This window comes from Urocampus carinirostris, chromosome 13 (genome assembly GCF_059441175.1).
Source record: "Urocampus carinirostris isolate Australia breed hairy pipefish chromosome 13, RoL_Ucar_1.0, whole genome shotgun sequence".
NCBI lineage: Eukaryota > Metazoa > Chordata > Actinopteri > Syngnathiformes > Syngnathidae > Urocampus > Urocampus carinirostris.
In genome coordinates this window covers 38,949,325-38,967,933 of record NC_142361.1, presented here as the reverse complement: position 1 = coordinate 38,967,933, position 18,609 = coordinate 38,949,325, and the positions used below count along the sequence as shown (strand labels likewise).

The window sequence follows — 18,609 nt, the reverse complement described above, 5'->3', positions numbered from 1 at the left end:
GAATGAACAGGAGAAAGAAAAAGAGGGAGGAATAACTAAAAAAGAAGTGAGACAGAGAGAAATGGAGAAATACTACCACAATTGTTTTGCAAGTGTTCACTGGCTTTGGTGACATCCGGTGGAAATATTTAAAACTACAGCTCATTTTCCTCTTGCGCTTCTCTCACTGTTGTCTTGCGGGCCAGATTTAAACCATTGGTGGGCCTGATCTGGCCCGTGGGCCGCCTGTTTGACACCTGTGCTTTACATAAACGTGCAAGGAATTTTGTTAGCATGCTATTAGCCAAAACGACATAGTCAAGTCATGTTTATTTGTTTGGCCCTTAATCACAAAGAGTCTCAAAGGGCTGCACAGACCACAGATTATTGCAAACCGCAGACTAATATGACACCATCCCCCGATCTAAAACCTACATGAGGGCAAGGAAAAACTAAAAAACTTTACCATGAGGAAAGTCAAGTCAAGTCATTTTTATTTGTGACGCTCTTAATCACAAAGAGTCTCAAGGGGCTGCACAGACCACAGACTATTGCAAACCACAGACTATTATTACAACATCCCCTGATCTGGAACCAACATGAGGGCAAGGAAAAACTCAAAAACCCCAGCATGAGGAAAATGAAGAAACCTTGAGTTGTGCAGTTAAAGCAAGGTCTACACCAGGGTTCGGCATGATTTCTTTCATATTTACTTTCTTTTGTCTCTTATTAGCATATTTGGTATTGGAGTCATCCAAAAGCCATTGAAAGTAATCAAGTTAAAGTAACCCTACCCAACCCTGCACCTATTCCTCCCTTTCCTCCCATATCTCTCAATCATGTAAAGTAGCTGGGATTTAACTTTAGTGATTGGCGCCCTGGATAAAGATCTGAAAGGATGGAAAAGAATTGACTTGGCACTGAGCCAACATCCCCAGGCAATCTGCGGCCTGTCCTCGGAGAGCTTGGCCTTGCAGCTCTCGCTGATCACACGCTAAGAGCAACAGATGCCATAACATAATTGCGGCGATAAAGTAACATGGAAACCTCAAAGACCGTTTTTAAAAAAAGATATCCCGCTTTCTGCTACCGGGTCCTCCTCATGCAATAAATATAGATGGGTTGCTGACCAATGTTCCCCGTAATTTTCCACGAGTCTGAGCGTTCGCACAAAGTCGGTGAGCAACGCTTGAAACAACAATGAGCAACGGCAATCCCAAGTGTGGCATGATAATTAATTATCAAGCATGTCCAAAACTTGACATCACGTTACATTTTGCTGAGTTTCCGGCAATCCAAAAATTGTTTCACTTTTGAATGAATTGACTCATGTACTATTGCAAAGCTCGGTGGCCTTGGGGATATGGCGCCCGCCTCGAGATTGGGAGGTTGTGGTTCAAGCCTCGGCCGAGTCATACCTAAGACTTAAACATTGGTACCTGTTGCCTCCCTGCTTGGCGTTCAGTATTAGGGGTTGGATTTGGGGGGTTTGGTCACCGGATGACTCCCAACACCTCAGTTGGGTTGAGCGAGGGGGCTGGGAATCCCCTCCTCTAAATCAATCTCCCAAAAAGAGTCAGAAATGACTCTAGCCACCTCCCACTAGGGGATATGGCTGTGGTATATATATATATATATATATATATATATATATATATATATATATATATATATATATACTGGACTGTCTCAGAAAATTAGAATATTGTGATAAAGTTCTTTATTTTCTGTAATGCAATTAAAAAAACAAAAATGTCATACATTCTGGATTCATTACACATCAACTGAACTATTTCAAGCCTTTTATTATTTGAATATTGCTGAATTTGGCTTACAGCTTAAGAAAACTCAAAAATCCTATCTCAAAATATTAGAATATCATGAAAAAGTGTACAAGTAGGCTATTCAACTAATCACCTGAATCATCTAATTAACTCGAAACACCTTGCGAGGGTTTCCTGAGCCTTAAAAACACTCAGCTTGGTTCAGTAAACTAAGTCACAAGTATGGGGAAGACTGCTGATCTGACTGCTGTCCAGAGGACCATCATTGATACCCTCCATCAGGAGGGTAAGACACAAAAAGAAATTTCTCAAAGAGCAGGCTGTTCACAGAGTGCAGTTTCAAAGCATATCCACAAAAAGTCTGTCGGAAGGGAAAAATGTGGCCGGAAACGCTGCACAACCAAGAGAGATGACCGCAGCATTAACAAAATTGTGAAGAAGAGCCGCTTCCAGAATTTGAGGGAGCTTCAAAGACAGTGGGCTGAAGCTGGAGTCCAGGTATCAAAAGCCACAGTTCACAGACGTGTCCGGGAAATGGGCTACAATAGCCGTATTCCCATGGTCAAGCCACTTCTGAACTCAAGACAACGGAAGAAGCGTCTGACTTGGGCTATGGAGAAGAAGCACTGGACAGTTGCAGAGTGGTCCAAAGTCCTCTTTTCAGACGAAAGCAAGTTTTGCATTTCATTTGGAAGTCAAGGCGCCAGAGTCTGGAGAAAGGCTGGAGAGGAGCAAAATCCAAGTTGCTTGAAATCCAGTGTGAAGTTCCCACAGTCAGCAATGGTTTGGGGAGCCATGTCAGCTGCTGGTGTTGGTCCACTGTGTTTCATCAAGTCCAGAGTAAATGCAACTGTGTACCAAGAGATTTTAGAGCACTACATGCTTCCATCTGCTGAAAAGCTCTATGGAGATGAGGATTTCATTTTCCAGCATGATCTGGCACCTGCCCACAGTGCCAAAACCACCAGTAACTGGTGCACTGACCATGGCATCACTGTCCTTGATTGGCCTGCTAATTCCCCTGACCTGAACCCCATCGAGAATTTGTGGGGTATAGTTAAGAAGAAGATGAAAGACACCAGACCTACAAATGCAAATGAGCTGAAGGCCGCTATCGAAGCATCCTGGGCATCAATAACACCTCAGCAATGCCACAGGCTGATTGCCTCCATGCCACGCCGGATTGATGCAGTAATCCGTGCAAAAGGATTCCCAACCAAGTACTGAGTGCATCAATGGACATTTTCAAATGTTTGATTTAGTTTTGCTGTTATAAAATGATTTTTTTACTTGGTCTGAGGAAGTATTCTAATATTTTGAGATAGGATTTTTGAGTTTTTTTCAGCTGTAAGCCAAATTCAGCAATATTCAAATAATAAAAGGCTTGAAATAGTTCAGTTGATGTGTAATGAATCCAGAATGTATGACATTTTTGTTTTTTTAATTGCATTACAGAAAATAAAGAACTTTATCACAATATTCTAATTTTCTGAGACAGTCCAGTATATATATATATTATTGCAAAGGTTGTACGGCCTACAAACGTCGTTTGTTTTTACAACAATTCTTTCACAAGATTTACTGGTATCTTTTGTCGCATAATATTAACATTTTGGGGGGCTTATTTCGTCGGTTGCAGGATACAGAACTGTATTTAATCACATTTTTGAGTGGAAGTACAATGTTGGCAACAACAACTTGGTATCATTGGAAATTATTTGAATGTAACACAAACCTTTTCTTCCTTTTCCCTGTTTTTTTTTTTCTTTTTTTTTAATCCCTTTTAAAAAAATCTCATTGTGTTTATTTTGTCCTAGCTGTTTCTTGGGGTCGATACCGGACAGGACGGGACAGACAGGATAGATATTGAATCAGGATATCGAAAATAAACAGGACAAACTAGACGGGAATGAAACTAGAAATCGATATTAAACAGGACAACAATAAACGGGGACAATACGGGACAGGAAATACCAACAGGAAAACAGGACTGTTCTTTATGTTCTCTTTAATTTTTTCGTTTGTTTTTTTCTTTTCTTTTTTTCTGGCTTTTTTCAGAATTTTTCCTTCTTTTTTTCTCCCTTTTGTTTTTTTTCTCAGCTTTACACTCCTTTTTCATTTTGGTATTTTTTTCTTTTTTGTTCTATTCCCCCCTTCTTTTAAGTCATGTTGTGCATAGTTTTACATAATATTTGGTCATATAGGGATGAAAGAAGCAAAAACAACCTGAAGAGCCGTTTAGAACCCGAAAGACCCGGTTCCTTTTAGTGAGCCGAGCCGAAGAAGCCGGTTCTCAAAAAACTTTAAAAACTCACACGTGCAGGTTAGAGGGAACATTGCGCTGGCTAGATTTTCTTGTGCGCTGAGAATGTGCGGGCAGTTTAGAGGGAAGACTGCTGCTTTTAATGTTATTGAACATTAAAACAGACATCGCGTTTTACGGTTGGTCCGGAAACATGGATGGCACCTCATTATTTTCACTGGTGTTACCATTTTCCTTCGCGGTATCGATATTAATAATCTCAGTCTTAGTTGAATTTACTGCGGCGGCTCGGAATTCAGTGCTCGGTCAATGATGGCTTTCTTTGAAAGATTCCATTACAAATGGTGATGTAAAATTCGGCAGCACTGATCAATAGCAGTCAAGGCGACAAATAAGCATTATCTGTGGTGGAGATGGACAACCTGCAGGGTGGAAAAGTGACGTCACGCCTCATTAGTAATTTGCTTTCCTTCACTCAAAATTCCTGACTTTAAATGCATCCATCCATTATCCTCAGTAGGGTCGCGGGAGTACTGGAGCCCATCCGAGATGTCTTCGGGTAGTGGGCAGGGGACACCCTGAACTGGTTGCCAGCCAGTCGCACACAGGGACAATTTGCTCCCTCAGTCACACCTATGGAGATTTCAGTTTGATCCCGACCACGTCTGCTCTCCCGTCCCGTCTTACGACCCGTTTTCTATAATGACTACGTCTGCTCTCCTGTCCCGGCTATCGACCTGTTTTTCTGTCCCTGACACCGCCATCGACCGCTACGGAAGACCCACTTCCATGTTCGGATCACAATCCGATTGCGAGAGCGACTTACTTCCCACGTCCAGCGAACACCAGATCGTCCTCTTTCTTTCTATGAAACTTGTGGTAAACATTACGCGATTGGGTTACCCTGTGCGCTGGTCATGACATAACCAAGAAATTCTGCACCAATTTAGCATTGGTGGCTGGGAAAAACCATCTTGTCACCACGCTTTACTCTCCCAGTCCCGGCTACCGACCAGTTTTTCCGTCCCTGACACTGCCATCGCTCACTACAGAAGATCCACTTCTGTATTCGGATCACAGTCCGAGGGTGAGTGCGACTTGCTTCCCGCGTCCAGCGAACACCGGATCGTGGGCGCAGTCCTTCCTCTTTCTTTCAATAATACTTGTGGTAAATGTTACGCAATTGGGTCCTGTTTCCATTCTGGTCCAGACAAGCACATGAAACGAGGGTCCCGTACCGCCCTTTACTATTGGGCCAGCTTGTGAACCAGCAAGTTAAGTCACATCCATTTGTATAGCCCTTAATGACAAAATGTCTAAAAGGACTGCACAGACCACAATTACACCATCCCCTGATCTTAAACCAACATGCGGGCAAGGAAAATAAGAAACCTTGAGAAGGGGCCTCGCAAGGGGTAATCATCAGGGACAGGGACGATGGTTAAAATTGATTGGAAGATGGATGGAGCCAAATACAGGACCATTCTGGAAGAAAACCTGATGGAGTCCACAAAAGACCTGAGATTGGGACGGAGATTTGTCTACCATCAAGACAATGATCCAAAACATAAAGCAAAAGCTAAAAACATATCAAGGCGTTAGAATGTCCAAGTCAAAGTCCGGACCTTAATCCAATTGAGAATCTGTTGAAAGAACTGAAAACTGCTGTTCACAAACGCTTTCCATCCAACCTCACTGCGCTTGAGCTGTTTTGCAAGGAGGAATGGGCCAAAATATCAGTTTCTCGATGTGCAAAACTGACAAAGACATACCACGAGCGACTTGCAGCTGTCGACTTAGCAGCTGATGTTTGAAAATTGAAATGTGGCAAAAGGTCACAAAGTTGAAGGGGGCCAAATAGTTTTGCAGTCCTCTAGGCGGTGAACCATTTTCAGGGTTTTTAGGAGTTCTCGTAAACGAATCAAAAGCAAATTGATCTTGATGGAAATTATGCAAATATTGTTTTGCTTTTGTGAAAAAATTTCATGAAGTTGTAGCTATGAGTTTTTGGTATTGGAGTATTGGGCCACTAACTGTAACCATTGTACGCAATCAAGAGTAAAATACGGATAAATAAATGTGAAGGTTGCCATGGCGCCCAATTGGCCCCTCCCGTGTGGCGCCAGCTGCGGCTCATTAACAGATTGTCTTTCCGTCTCTTTAATCTCAGTGTGCTCTCTCTTACTTTGTAAGTCCGTCAACGAACCTCTGCCCCACAAGACGTGGGTTTTGACTCAGTCCTGTTTTCCTGTTGTTATTTCCTATCCCGTATTGTTCCCGTTTATTGTTGTCCTGTTCAATATCGATTTCCAGTTTCGTTCCCGTCTAGTTTGTCCTGTTTATTTTCGATATCCTGATTCATTATCTATCCTGTCTGTCCCGTCTTGTCCGGTATCGACCCTATCCGTCCGATATCAACTCGTCTAGTTTGTCCTGTTTAATTTCGATATCCTGTTAGGATATCAGTAGAATAGAATAGAATATGCCTTTATTGTCATTGTTACAACATGGGATATGCTGTGACGACGAAATTGGACGACTCCAGTTCCACATTTACAGTGAGGATAAGGAAACAAAGAGATAAAGGAACAAAGAACTAACTGTCTTTGTTGTAAGTAGGCTTTGTTTTCCTTCGGAGGGGGGCTCGTTTTTAATATCGATTTCCAGTTTCATTCCCAACCAGCTCAGTAGCCTAGATGGTAGTGGGCCCGCTTTGAGACTGGGAGGTCGCTGGTTCGTGCCTCGGCCGAGTCATACCTAATTGGTATAATGGCGGCGCCCTCTGTTGGCTGCGGCTGCATCGACTCGCTACAACGGGTCAGGTGTATCGACATTTCGTTCTGTGTACATTGTTACAAAGAATGACAATACAAAGGAAATTATTATTATTATTATTATTATCTAGTTGGTCCTGTTTATTATTCTCTCCAGTTTTCGTTCCCATCTAGTTTGTCTTGTTTATTTTAGATATCCCGATTCATTATCTATCATGTCTGTCCCGTCCTGTCCGGTATCGACCCCATCTGTCCGATATCAACTAGGCCAATTAGTATTAATCTCGTCAGCCTCTGGCTTCCTTTCATTCCACGCCAGACTGCTGCCTAACGTGCATGACTCCCCATTTCCTGTAAAATAAAAGGCTTGTGTAAGAAACGTCACGCGTTTGGGTCCTGATCCGGTATTGGTTCTTGACAAATAAACAGCATAACTATCACAATAATCACATATACTTTCAACTGAGTCAGTTTGAATAAGAAATGCAGTTTTTTTTGGTTCACGGACGAACAAAAATCACAAAAAGTGTCATCAAAAGGTCCTCTCAACTTTTACTCTCTCACACTAGCGAGAGAGCAGGAAATCACAAATCACTCTATTTAAATGACACTTTTTGATATTGCCGATTTTATTTACGGTCGTGTCAACACAGACGGGCGACTCCGAAAGTTTATGTCTCAAACAAACATACCCCGACTTGTCACAAGCTGCCACATTGTTGTGACAAATAAGGAACACATGGTGGAAGCTCGCCAGATTTAAAAGCTTTTCAGCTCGCAGCCAAGTAAAGAAACACAACATGGAAGGAAATCCGCCATCATTTTCAAGGATTGAGATGCCTTTAAAATACTTTTCTTTGATATCGTCCTAATTCGTGGTAACCGTCTGTCAGGTTTTCAATGTAAATCTCTTGAATTTCTGTCTCAAGGTAATTAGCTTGTTTTTATATTACTAAATAGAAAAACAATGTTTCTCATACATACACACACACACATGAAGTAACGTTTCAATAATCAGTCTAATTGCATCTCTTGTACGTTTATCAATCTTGTATTCTCTTATTTTGAAGTCGTGTTTATGTGTTTAATGTTTTCACTGACCTGAAATAAACCACGCCCCCCTGGGGGCGGTCTCTTTTACCTCTGGAACCATCATGAGAGCCTCGTGTGAGTACTTGCTCCTACTATCATATTGTCATTATATGTATTTTATTTGGGTAAATATGGCCACGAAATAGTCTTAATAATGATTGACTTTAACACCGTCACAATTATCGATGGGTCCCAATCAATGTTCCCTGTCATTTTCCTCACGGGTCTGAGCGTTCACACAAAGTCGGTGAGCAACGCTTGAAACAACAGTGAGCAACCATAATCCCAAGTGTGGCAAGATAATTAATTATCAAACATGTCCAAAACTTGATATCAAGTTACATTTTGCCGAGTTTCCGGCATTGCAAAATTATTTTTCTCTTTTGAATGAATTGACTCATGTACTATTGCAAAGCTTGTACGGCATTTACAATTCTTTCACAAGATATCCATTACTTTTTATTTCCTGATATATTTTGTCGCATAATATTAACATTTTTGGGGGCTTATTGAGTCGGTTGTTAGATGCAAAACTGTACTTAATCACATTTTTGAGTGGAAGTACAATGTTGGCATCAAGATTCACTTGATATCATTGGAAATGATTTGAATGCAACACAAACTTTTTCTTCTTTTTTTTGTGTTTTTTTCTACTTTTTTGTTACTTTTTTCTTTTTGTTCTCTATTTACTTTTTTCCTACATTTCTTTCTTTTCTTTTTTTCTGGCTTTTTTTCTAAATTTTCCCTTCTTTTTTCTCAGCTTTTCACTACTTTTTCATTTTGGTAGTTTTTTCTTTTTTGTTCTATTCCCCCCTTCTTTTAAGTCATGTTGTGCATAGTTTTACATCATATTTGGTCATGTTGGGATCAAAGAAGCAAAAACAACCTGAAGAGCCGATTAGGACCCGAAAGAGCCGGTTCTTTTTAGTGAGCCCAGCCGAAGAAGCCGGTTCTCAAAAAACTCTACTAACTTTACTCAACTTCGTTCTACTTTGACCAGACTTCAAAATACTGCATTTAGGACACAACGTCAGGGGAACCCGAGTATTTTTACCTTCATGCACTGTAACTTTGACTCAAGTCGCTTCTTAATTAGTCATTTCGAGCCCTGATTTTTGTGCGCTGGCTAGATTTTCTTGCGCATTTGCGCACGCGCGCAGCTTAGAGGAAACACTGGTTACAACTAAATTGTGAGGTCCAGAGTGCCGAGGGACTGATTACCTGAATAGGCATTCAAACTTTAGCATTTTGGACAGATCCTCTGTGTCGGGTCGTACAATTTCATGCCTGTCCACACCCTGCATACCTCTCCTAAAACCCTCATTTATAAATGGTAATATTTTGAATTTATCCAGCCTTGCATTTTTCGAATACCGTATTTTCCGCACTATAAGGCGCACCTAAAAGTCTTAATTTTTTTCAAAAGCTGACCATGCGCCTTATAATACAGTGCGCCTTATTTATGGATCAATATTAAGTCGCAAAGTCTTCCAACTAACTTGCAGCCGCCGACTCGATTTTCCCCCAAACGCCAAGTAGTCCGCGGTGTATGCTGGGATTTATTTACCGGTGTTTCATTGGCTAACCAATGTGTCAATCATCATTTGAATCGATCGCTATTGGCTAAAGTTATTCGGAGGTCAAGGGGCGGATCCTTTTTATCGTTTACAGGCTGGCATTGGCTGAAGCGGCAAAACAAAGCCTGCAATTGGCCAAAAAAGATAAATGCGTATAGCACATGGTTGACGGCATACAGAAAGCATTTTTTTACTATTCTGTATTTGTAAAAATTTTATTCTCCTGGATTTACTAAACTCACGGATATAAGAGGACCATGGCTGCACATTATTATTGAACACAACGACTTCGGTGAGCTACTTCGGCTATATATTTTCCCTGTATCTTGTTTCAGAATGAACTTGATGTTTCTGTGATAAGCGGTGCAGATAATGAATGGAATGGAGTGTCTATTTTTAAATTAAACTCAATTCCAAGTGTTTATTGTCATATGCACAGTAAAGTTGCGAGCGAACATAGAAACTAAGGAATGGTTGGCATTTCTTGAATCGCAAGACTTTAACCTTCCGACTGATGGAACGATGCATTTGAGTGACATCGTACGGACACCGCATCCGCACGTGTTCTCGACACGTATTTGCGTCTTTGCAAGCTTTGGGAATGTTAAGGGGGTAAGAAGTTGGACTGAACTATCTGACTGTTTTGTCGATGTTCCCATTGTAGCGCCTTATAATCCGGTGCGTCTTATAGTGCGCAAAATACGGTATGTTTTTTACTCAATGTCATTCCCTACAGAGTGCCTTTTGTTACTTCCCTTCTTTCCATTAAAGACTGTGAACTTGACACGTCTTCGCCTTTGTATTCTCTTTGCCTATTTTAACACACATTCTTATCGAGGGTAACGATGGGTGTCCTTTATTTGTATGTTTTTATTGTTTGACATTTTATTTCCATCATTCTGATCTCCTTGTACCATCACTGGAATTCTTGGGACCCATTGCTACATAAATTCAAGTTTGTTACGCCAGATTATGAACTGAACAAAAAAAGAAAAATGGACGGGGCTCAGTCAATGGCATATCAGAACCTTCATGATATCAGGAACCGGAAGAGGATCAGGACCCAAATGCGTGACGTTTCTCACACAAGCTTTTATTTTACGGGAAACGGGGAGTCATGCACGTTAGGCAGCGGTCTGGCGTGGAAAGACAGGAAGCCAGAGACCGACGAGATCGATACCAATTGCCCGAGCAGATATCGGACCGATGGGGTCAATACCGGACAGGAGGGGACTGACAGGGTTGATAATTAAACAGAACAAACTAGACGGGAACGGAAACTGGAGAGAATAATAAACAGGACAAAAATGGACGGGAACAATAGCTGACAGGAAATACCAACAGGAAACAGGGCCGAGCCAGAACCCACTTCTTGTGGGACAGGGGTTCATTGACGGACTGACAAAGTAAGAGTGAGAGTACTGAGCTTAAATAGACAGAAATCCAATATGTCAACGAGCCGTAGCTGGCGCCACGCGGGCGAGGCCAATTGGGCGTCATGGCAACCATGACAAATGAAGCTGCGACGCAAACAGGCACAGTCATATGCATGAACACCCCAGAAGTTTTTGAAACGACTCTGCTTTCTTTGTAGAAGCCTTATGGAAGATATCGTCATTGCTCCTGATTGGCCTACTTACATTTACAACGTTTCGGCATTTAGTCTTCACAAATATTGCAATTTGTTTCACCCAGTAAAGCTCATGTAGCTCATGTTTCTCTTGGCACTTTAACTGCTTCCAATATGCAGAATTCTGACCAGCAGGTGAAGCCCTTTTTATACATGTTGAGTTCATGTTGCATTTTAAGTTGTTTTCATGACTTCATCCAGTCCACCCAGAAAAACATGTTCTTTAACACGCAGTCTTTTTCTATGCTTGTTCACCAAATATGCTGATAAAAAACAAAAGAAACTATCGTAAATTCCGGACTATAACTCTCTCGGTGTACAGTCTTTCTTTGTAAATATGTGTAACCCATGTATAATATGTATATGCAACTGTATATTTTTGTAATGTATTTATTTGTATTTATTTTAGACCACAGGTGTCGAACAGGCGGCCCGCGGGCCGGATCAGGCCCGCTAAGGGATTGAATCCGGCCCGCGAGACAACACTGAAGGAAGCGCAAGAGAAAAACAAGCTGCAGTTAGAAATATGGCCACGTGATTTTGCCAAAGCCAGGCGCCCCTCACAAGTACTGTACTTGTATTTCTTTCTTTCTTTCTCTCTCTCTCTCTCTCCCACTCTCTCTCTGTTCCTCCATTTTTCTCTCACTTTCTATCCCTCTCTCTTTCACTCGCTCCGTCTCTCTTTTTCTTTCTTTGTTCCTCTTTGTCTCTTTCTCCATCTGTGTCTTTTTACCTTCTTTTGCTCTCTCTCTTCCTTTTTTCCTTTTCTTTGTATTTTTTCTCTCTTTCTTGTGTCCCCCTCTTCTTTCTCCCCTTCTCTCTTTCTCTCTCTCTATTTCTGTTTGGATTTCTTTTTTCCTCTTTCTTTCCCCCTCTCTCACTATTTCTCTTTTTATCTCTTTTGTTTCTCACATTCTCTCTCTCTTCCTCTCTTTTATCTCTCTTTCTTTCTCTTTTTCTTTGTCCCAGCCTTTCTTTTTCTTTCCCTCTTTCTCTTATTTTTTCTTCTCAATCTACTAGTTTTTCTTTCTTTATTTCTTTCTTTCTCTCCATCGTTCCTTTTCATTCTTTTTTTTCTTTCTTTCTTTCTTTTTCTCCATCTTTCCTTTTCATTCTTCCTTTTGTCTTTATTTTGTTATTTCTTTCTTTCTTTCCCCATCTTTCATTTTCATTCTTCCTTTATTCTTTTTTTCTTTCTTTCCGTCCATCTCTTTTTCCTTGGATTACTTTCAACGGGACCCGGACTCTGCAGGTCTGCTTCAAACCTTAAGTACCGGTATCATTTTCCGTTCATTTCGCCGGCTGTGATTTTTGAACTGTGGACTTTAATGAAGGACATTTAGTTTCAATCGCAGGACTTGAAGTCGGGTTTGGGTTGATTTTGTGTCTGTGTTACATGTTTAAATGTGGGCGCATGCGGCTTATATACAGGTGCGGCTTGTGTATGTACAAAATGGGTTTTCCTCTCAAAATATGGTGGGTGCGGCTTATAATCAGGTGCGCTCTATAGTTCGGAATTCACGGTAAATATGAATAAAATGACTAAATTTTGTGCAGGCTTGGGAAGTAACGGAACACACGGAACAGCAAAAATGATGTTGGCAAGCTGTTTGGATTGATTTTCATTTTGTTTCTGTCGCATTTTTTGCCGGAGAACAAAGCCAGGAGAGAAAGCTTACCACGTGTTGTGAGTCATCATTTGATTCCTATTTAGTTTCTTTTGTCTTTTATTAGCATATTTGGTATTGGAGTAATCTAAAAGTAATTGAAAGTAATCTAGTTAAAGTAACCCTACCCAACCCTGGTTTCTGTGGCATTTGATGTTAGTTTTGCCGGAGATCAAAGAGATCAAAGCCAGGAGAGAAAGCTTACCACGTGTTGTGAGTCATCATTTGATTCCTATTTAGTTTCTTTTGTCTTTTATGAGCATATTTGGTATTGGAGTAATCCCAAAGTCATTGAAAGTAATCCAGTTCAAGTAACCCTACCCAATTGACAATTTGATGAGTCACAGAGGCCCCTGTTAAGGTTTTGTCACCTTGGATCAATGTCCTCTGAGTCATTAACCGTCACCCTGAAAGACTGAACACATAAGATTTAGTACGTGGCTTAAGGCCTTGTGTCTGGATTTGTCGCACCCCTGTTGCAGCAAGGCGAGCAAGTCTGTGTGAAGTGACCTCCACCAAGGTGAACTGAGCATGTTTCAGGGCGATGGATTTCATTCCGCTGCACGGAACATCAAAGCCTCCCATATTCTTTTGGCTAAAGGCTAAAGTGAAATGTTAGCAGGTTTTTTTAGTCATTGTTTGAATGTTTTTTATGTTGAGTTCATCATACTCCCACACAACTATACTCTCGTGCAGACACAGTCATAGCTGTGGGCAAATACTACTTTCATAAGTACAACTATACTCTCATACGCACACTACTATACGTCACGGTTGCCATGGCGCCCAATCGGCCCCGCCTGTGTGGCACCAGCAGCAGCTTGTTGACAGATTGGCTCCCTGTCAGTATTTAAACTCTGTCCTGTCAGTCCCCTTTTGTCGGTCGGTCTGCGAATCTCTGTTTTTACACGGCAAGCCCTTTTTCGCCTGTCCTGTTGTTTGCTCTGGTTTGTCACCTGCTAAGATCTGTTTTGATCTCGACCACGACAAAACCAGCTACCAACCTTCCTTCTGGAGTTTGCATGTTCTCCCCGTGCTTGAGTGGGTTTCCTCCGGGCACTCCGCTTTCCTCCCACATTCCAAAGACATGCATGCTAGGTTAATTTGCCGGTCCAAATTGTCCCTGGGGTGTGAATGAGCGAGCGAGTTGTCTGTCCCTGTGTGCCCTGCGACTGGCCGGCAATCAGTTCTGGGTCTCCCTTGCCCACTGCCCGGAGATGGCTGGGATGGGCTCCAGCACCCCCGCGACCCTACTAAGGATAAGCGGTGCAGCTAATGAGATGAGATGAGATGAGACATTAAATTGAATACATGTAACTTGTAGTCAATCGTATAAAATCCTTTATATTCAAATGTATAAAATCCCTTAATATGGATGTATGAAAATATTTATACTTTATATAAGCGGTGCAGATAATGGATGGATGGATGGATTAAGGCCTAACATTTTCAGATTTCCTGGGACACGGTGCAAGCAATAATATCAAAATGGAGAGAGCAAAAAACCAAGACCTAGCCGTACCTCTAAACTTTCAACCCATAAAAACTAATCAGAGAAGCAACCAAGATCCCCATTATCACATTCGATGACCAGCAGGCATGGAAAACAGGAACATTTTCAGATCTCCTGGGACACGGTGCAAGCAATAATAACAAAATGGAGAGAGCATAAAACCAAGACCTAGCCGTACCTCTAAACTTTCAACCCATGCAAAAAAAAACTAATCAGAGAAGCAACCAATAACAGGGGTTGTTTTTACTTTTTTTGAAAGGAGAGTAGACGTGGTCGGGGACAAAAGAGGTTGAAATCCGGGACGGGAGAGTAGACGTAGTCAGTATCAAAAACGGGGCGAAGCCGGGAAACCGACAGGGGCAAAAACAGGAGTGAGTCCGGGTCGAAAAGCTTGCCTAGAGTAAAATGAGGTTCGCTGACGGACTGACAACAGGTGACAGAAAGGAGTGGGTTTAAATAGTGACAGGGAGCCAATCAGAGTCTGAGGCAGTAATCAGTAATCATAAACATAATCCTGTACCGGCTCTATGAAAACGGGGCCATTTTTTTAATTACTTGCTGGGCAGAATGACAAATTGAAAGTTTTTGTCTCATAAAAAAAACAATGAATTTGTTAAACAGGCACAAATGGTCCTTATGAGTCCACTGGGTCTCTTTATCTATAATGGTGCTGTGTTACTGTGTATGTAGGTCAGTGGTTGATGAATGTGCCTTTTTCTTTTGCTTTTCACAAACCACTGATTTCTTTGTGTTTTTTCTTAGTTTATTATATACGGTTGACCTTTTTTTTCCAATAATGTAGAAAATTGTGAAAAAAAAAAAATCAAGCTGGATGGCGTCCACGGCTTGTTTCGGCTGCATGCACTGGAGAGTGGGAAGGGGGGGGTTTATTCTCAGGCAGCATGAGATTGGGAGCAATGTTCCCTGTCATTTTCCTTACGGGTCTGAGCGTTTACACAAAGTCGGTGAGCAACGCTTGAAACAACAGTGAGCCACCATAATCCCAAGTGTGGCAAGATAATTCATTATCAAACATGTCCAAAACTTGAGATCAAGTTACATTTTGCTGAGTTTCCGGCAATGCAAAATTGTTTTTCTCTTTTGAATGAATTGACTCATGTACGATTGCAAAGGTTGTACGGCATTTACAATTCTTTCACAAGACATCCATTTCTTTTTATTTCCTGACATATTTTGTTGCATAATATTAACATTTTTTTCGGTTGTAAGATACAGAACTGTATACTTAATCACCTTTTTAAATGGAAGTACAATGTTGGCAACAAGATTCACTTGATATAATTGGAAATTATTTGAATGAAACACAAACTTTTTCTTATTTTTTCCGTGTTTTTTTCAACTTTTTTTAAAATTCCTTTAAAAACAATCTCATTGTGTTTATTTTTTCCGAGCTGTTACTTTTTTTCTTTTTCTTCTCGGTTTACTTTTTTCCTACATTTCTTTCTTTTCTTTTTTTCTGTCTTTTTTCTAAATTTTTCCTCCTTTTTTTCTCTTCCTTTTGTTTGCTTTTTTGTCTCAGCTTTTCACTACTTTTTCATTTTGGTATTTCTTTCTTTTTTGTTCTATTCCCCCCTTCCTTTAAGTCATTTTGTGCATAATTTTACTTAATATTTGGTCATGTTGGGATTAAAGAAGCAGAAACAACCCGAAGAGCCGTTTAGGACCCAAAAGAGTTCCTTTTCGTGAGCCGAGCCGAAGAAGCCGGTTCTCTAGAAACTAAATATGAATAAAATGACTCAATTTTGTGCAGGCTTGGGGAGTAACGGAATACATGGAACGGCAAAAATGATGTCGGCAAGCTGTTTGGATTTATTTTCTTTTTGTTTCTGTCGCATTTGATGTTAGTTTTGCTGGAGATCAAAGAGATCAAAGCCAGGGGAGAAAGCTTAACACGTGTTGTGACTCATCATTTGATTCAGATTTAGTTTCTTTTGTCTTTTATTAGCATATTTGGTATTGGAGTCACCCAAAAGTCATTGAAAGTAATCCAGTTAAAGTAACCCTACCCAACCCTGGTTTTGCCGGCGATCAAAGAGATCAAAGCCAGGAGAGAAAGCTTACCACGTGTTGTGAGTCATCATTTTATTCCTATTTAGTTTATTTTGTCTTTTATTAGCATATTTGCTATTGGAGTCATCCAAAAGTAATTGAAAGTAATCCACTTAAAGTTACCCTACCCAACCCTGATAGTCATTTTCCATTCATCGGTTCTGGGGTGAAATAGTCATTGGCCACCATGTTACCGAAAAACTGCTGGAAACCCTCCGTTTTTAATGTAAATAATAATAATAATGAGTCTCCTTTTTACTCCACCACTAGTGAGGTGATTCTCGCCAACATCGACGTGGGCCTCGGTGGAACTTGGGAATGTCTAGTCACGAGTTCCCGTGGCAACAGTTCGAGGCAAATGGAGATCGTCGTCCTGGAGATGTCGGCACCGTACTGTCCTGCTGACCGGGTCACCAACAACAAGGGCGAGTTCAGGTGAGTCAACTCTGGATTGATCTGGTGACTCTCAGCTGAATAAGGTTTCCTTCTTTTACACAAGATATGTTTAAATAAGGGCAGCACGACGGCGCAGTGGTTAGAGCGTGTGCAGCACAGTTCTGAGGTCATGGGTTCAAATCCAGCTACCAAGCATTACCGGGGGCGGGTTTACTATTCCTAACAGCAGAACTAAGTGTACCCAACTGGAGACGGCCCCCATTCAAGTTGCCCATGATCATTTATACGTTTCAACAAACAAATCAAAGACATCCTACTATTCCCCTATTGGCTATGTGTGATCTGACGCTAACTTTAGCTTTCTCTTATTGGTGGTCTTCTTCCCGCATGATGGCGTGTCTGCTCCTCCCATGGGCGTGCCAAGGAAGCCGCCTGGGCTCCACAATCTCACACACCGCACACCCAGGCGTTCTATTATCAGAAGTACATCTCATCCTGTAAACAACATCTGCCACTTATGCATTCCACACAGCCTGCCCTGACCTTTTATTGTACATTGAATTAAAGCAGGGCAGCTCGGTGGCACGGTGGTTAGCGGGTGTGCGGCACAGTTCTGAGGTCATGGGTTCAAATCCAGCTACCAACCTTCCTGTGCGGAGTTTGCATGTTCTCCTCGTGCTTGCGTGGGTTTCCTCACACATTCCAAAAACATGCATCCTTAAGTGTGAATGAGCGAGTGAATTGTCTGTCTCTGTGTGCCCTGCGACTGGCTGGCAACCAGTTCAGGGTGTCCCCTGCCCACTGCCCGGATATATAGTTTTCTAAATTTGTTGTTACTCTCTTCGGGTTACTCTGATGGGAGTCTGAAAGCAGATTACTCTGCAGTATTTTATTAGAGCAAAGACTCAACTGTGTTTTTACCCATAGACTTAATGAGTGATTTTTTTTTCAATTTTTGACTTGCAGATGTATAACAACAAATATTTTTGGGGGGTTATTCGGTGATATTGTAATTCCAGGTGGCCAAAGACTCTCGGTGGCATCTTGGCCTTTTCACCTTGCGCTCCTGCCATTTTCGGTTCTGCCCCGCACCCTTCGGGCAGTGCTCCACAGTCCTCCAACCATAAGGAGAAGAAAGCATGGCGGCGTTGTGACCGAGCCGGTCGGTGGGCCGAAGACGATTACACTCAGTGCCCTTATGCCAGTGAACTTACAAGAGTGCTACATGAGCTCACCCAGGTAGCAAAAAACAAGATTACATATTGTAAAAAGAATCCCTATTATGTTGTACAAGTTGTTTCCTGTTCCTAACAGCTCCTGTGAGAGAGATAAACTAAAAAGAAAAATCCAGAAATCACAATGCTCGAACTAGGCATCAGGGTTCGGTAGGGTTACTTTAACTGGATTACTTTCTATTACTTTTGGATGACTTCAATACCAAATATGCTAATAAAAGACAAAAGAAACTGGATATGAATAAAATGATGACTAGACGCGGGAAGAAAGTCGCTCTCGCAATCGTATTGTGATCCGAATACGGAAGCGGATCTTCCATAGCGAGCGATGGCGGTTTCAGGGACGGAAAAACAGGTCAATAGCCGGGACAGGAAAGCAAAAACGTGGTCGGAATCCGATGGGAGAGTGGATGTAGTCAGGATCAAAAATGGGTCAATAGCCGGGACAGGATAGCAAAAACGTGGTCGGAATCAGAAACGAGTCATAAGCCAGGATGGGAGAGTAGATGTAGTCAGGATTGAAAATGGGTCGTAAGCCGGGACGGGAGAGCAAGCCTGGTCGGGATCAAAACAGGTTGTAGCCGGAGATAAACGGGAGCGGAAAACGGGACAGGTAGGACTCGGGGTCG

The 18,609-nt window shown here is 41.7% G+C and overlaps 1 protein-coding gene across 1 annotated transcript in view; it reads left to right on the top strand.

Annotated features, from left to right (window-relative positions):
• Positions 1 to 18,609, top strand: part of adgra1b (adhesion G protein-coupled receptor A1b) — a 336,527-nt gene that overhangs the window by 115,145 nt on the left and 202,773 nt on the right. The window contains exons 8-9 of the mRNA XM_088351215.1: positions 16,620 to 16,784; positions 17,765 to 17,984. Coding sequence (XP_088207341.1) covers positions 16,620 to 16,784; positions 17,765 to 17,984 — 385 coding nt within the window. The remainder of the gene's footprint in view (positions 1 to 16,619; positions 16,785 to 17,764; positions 17,985 to 18,609) is intronic.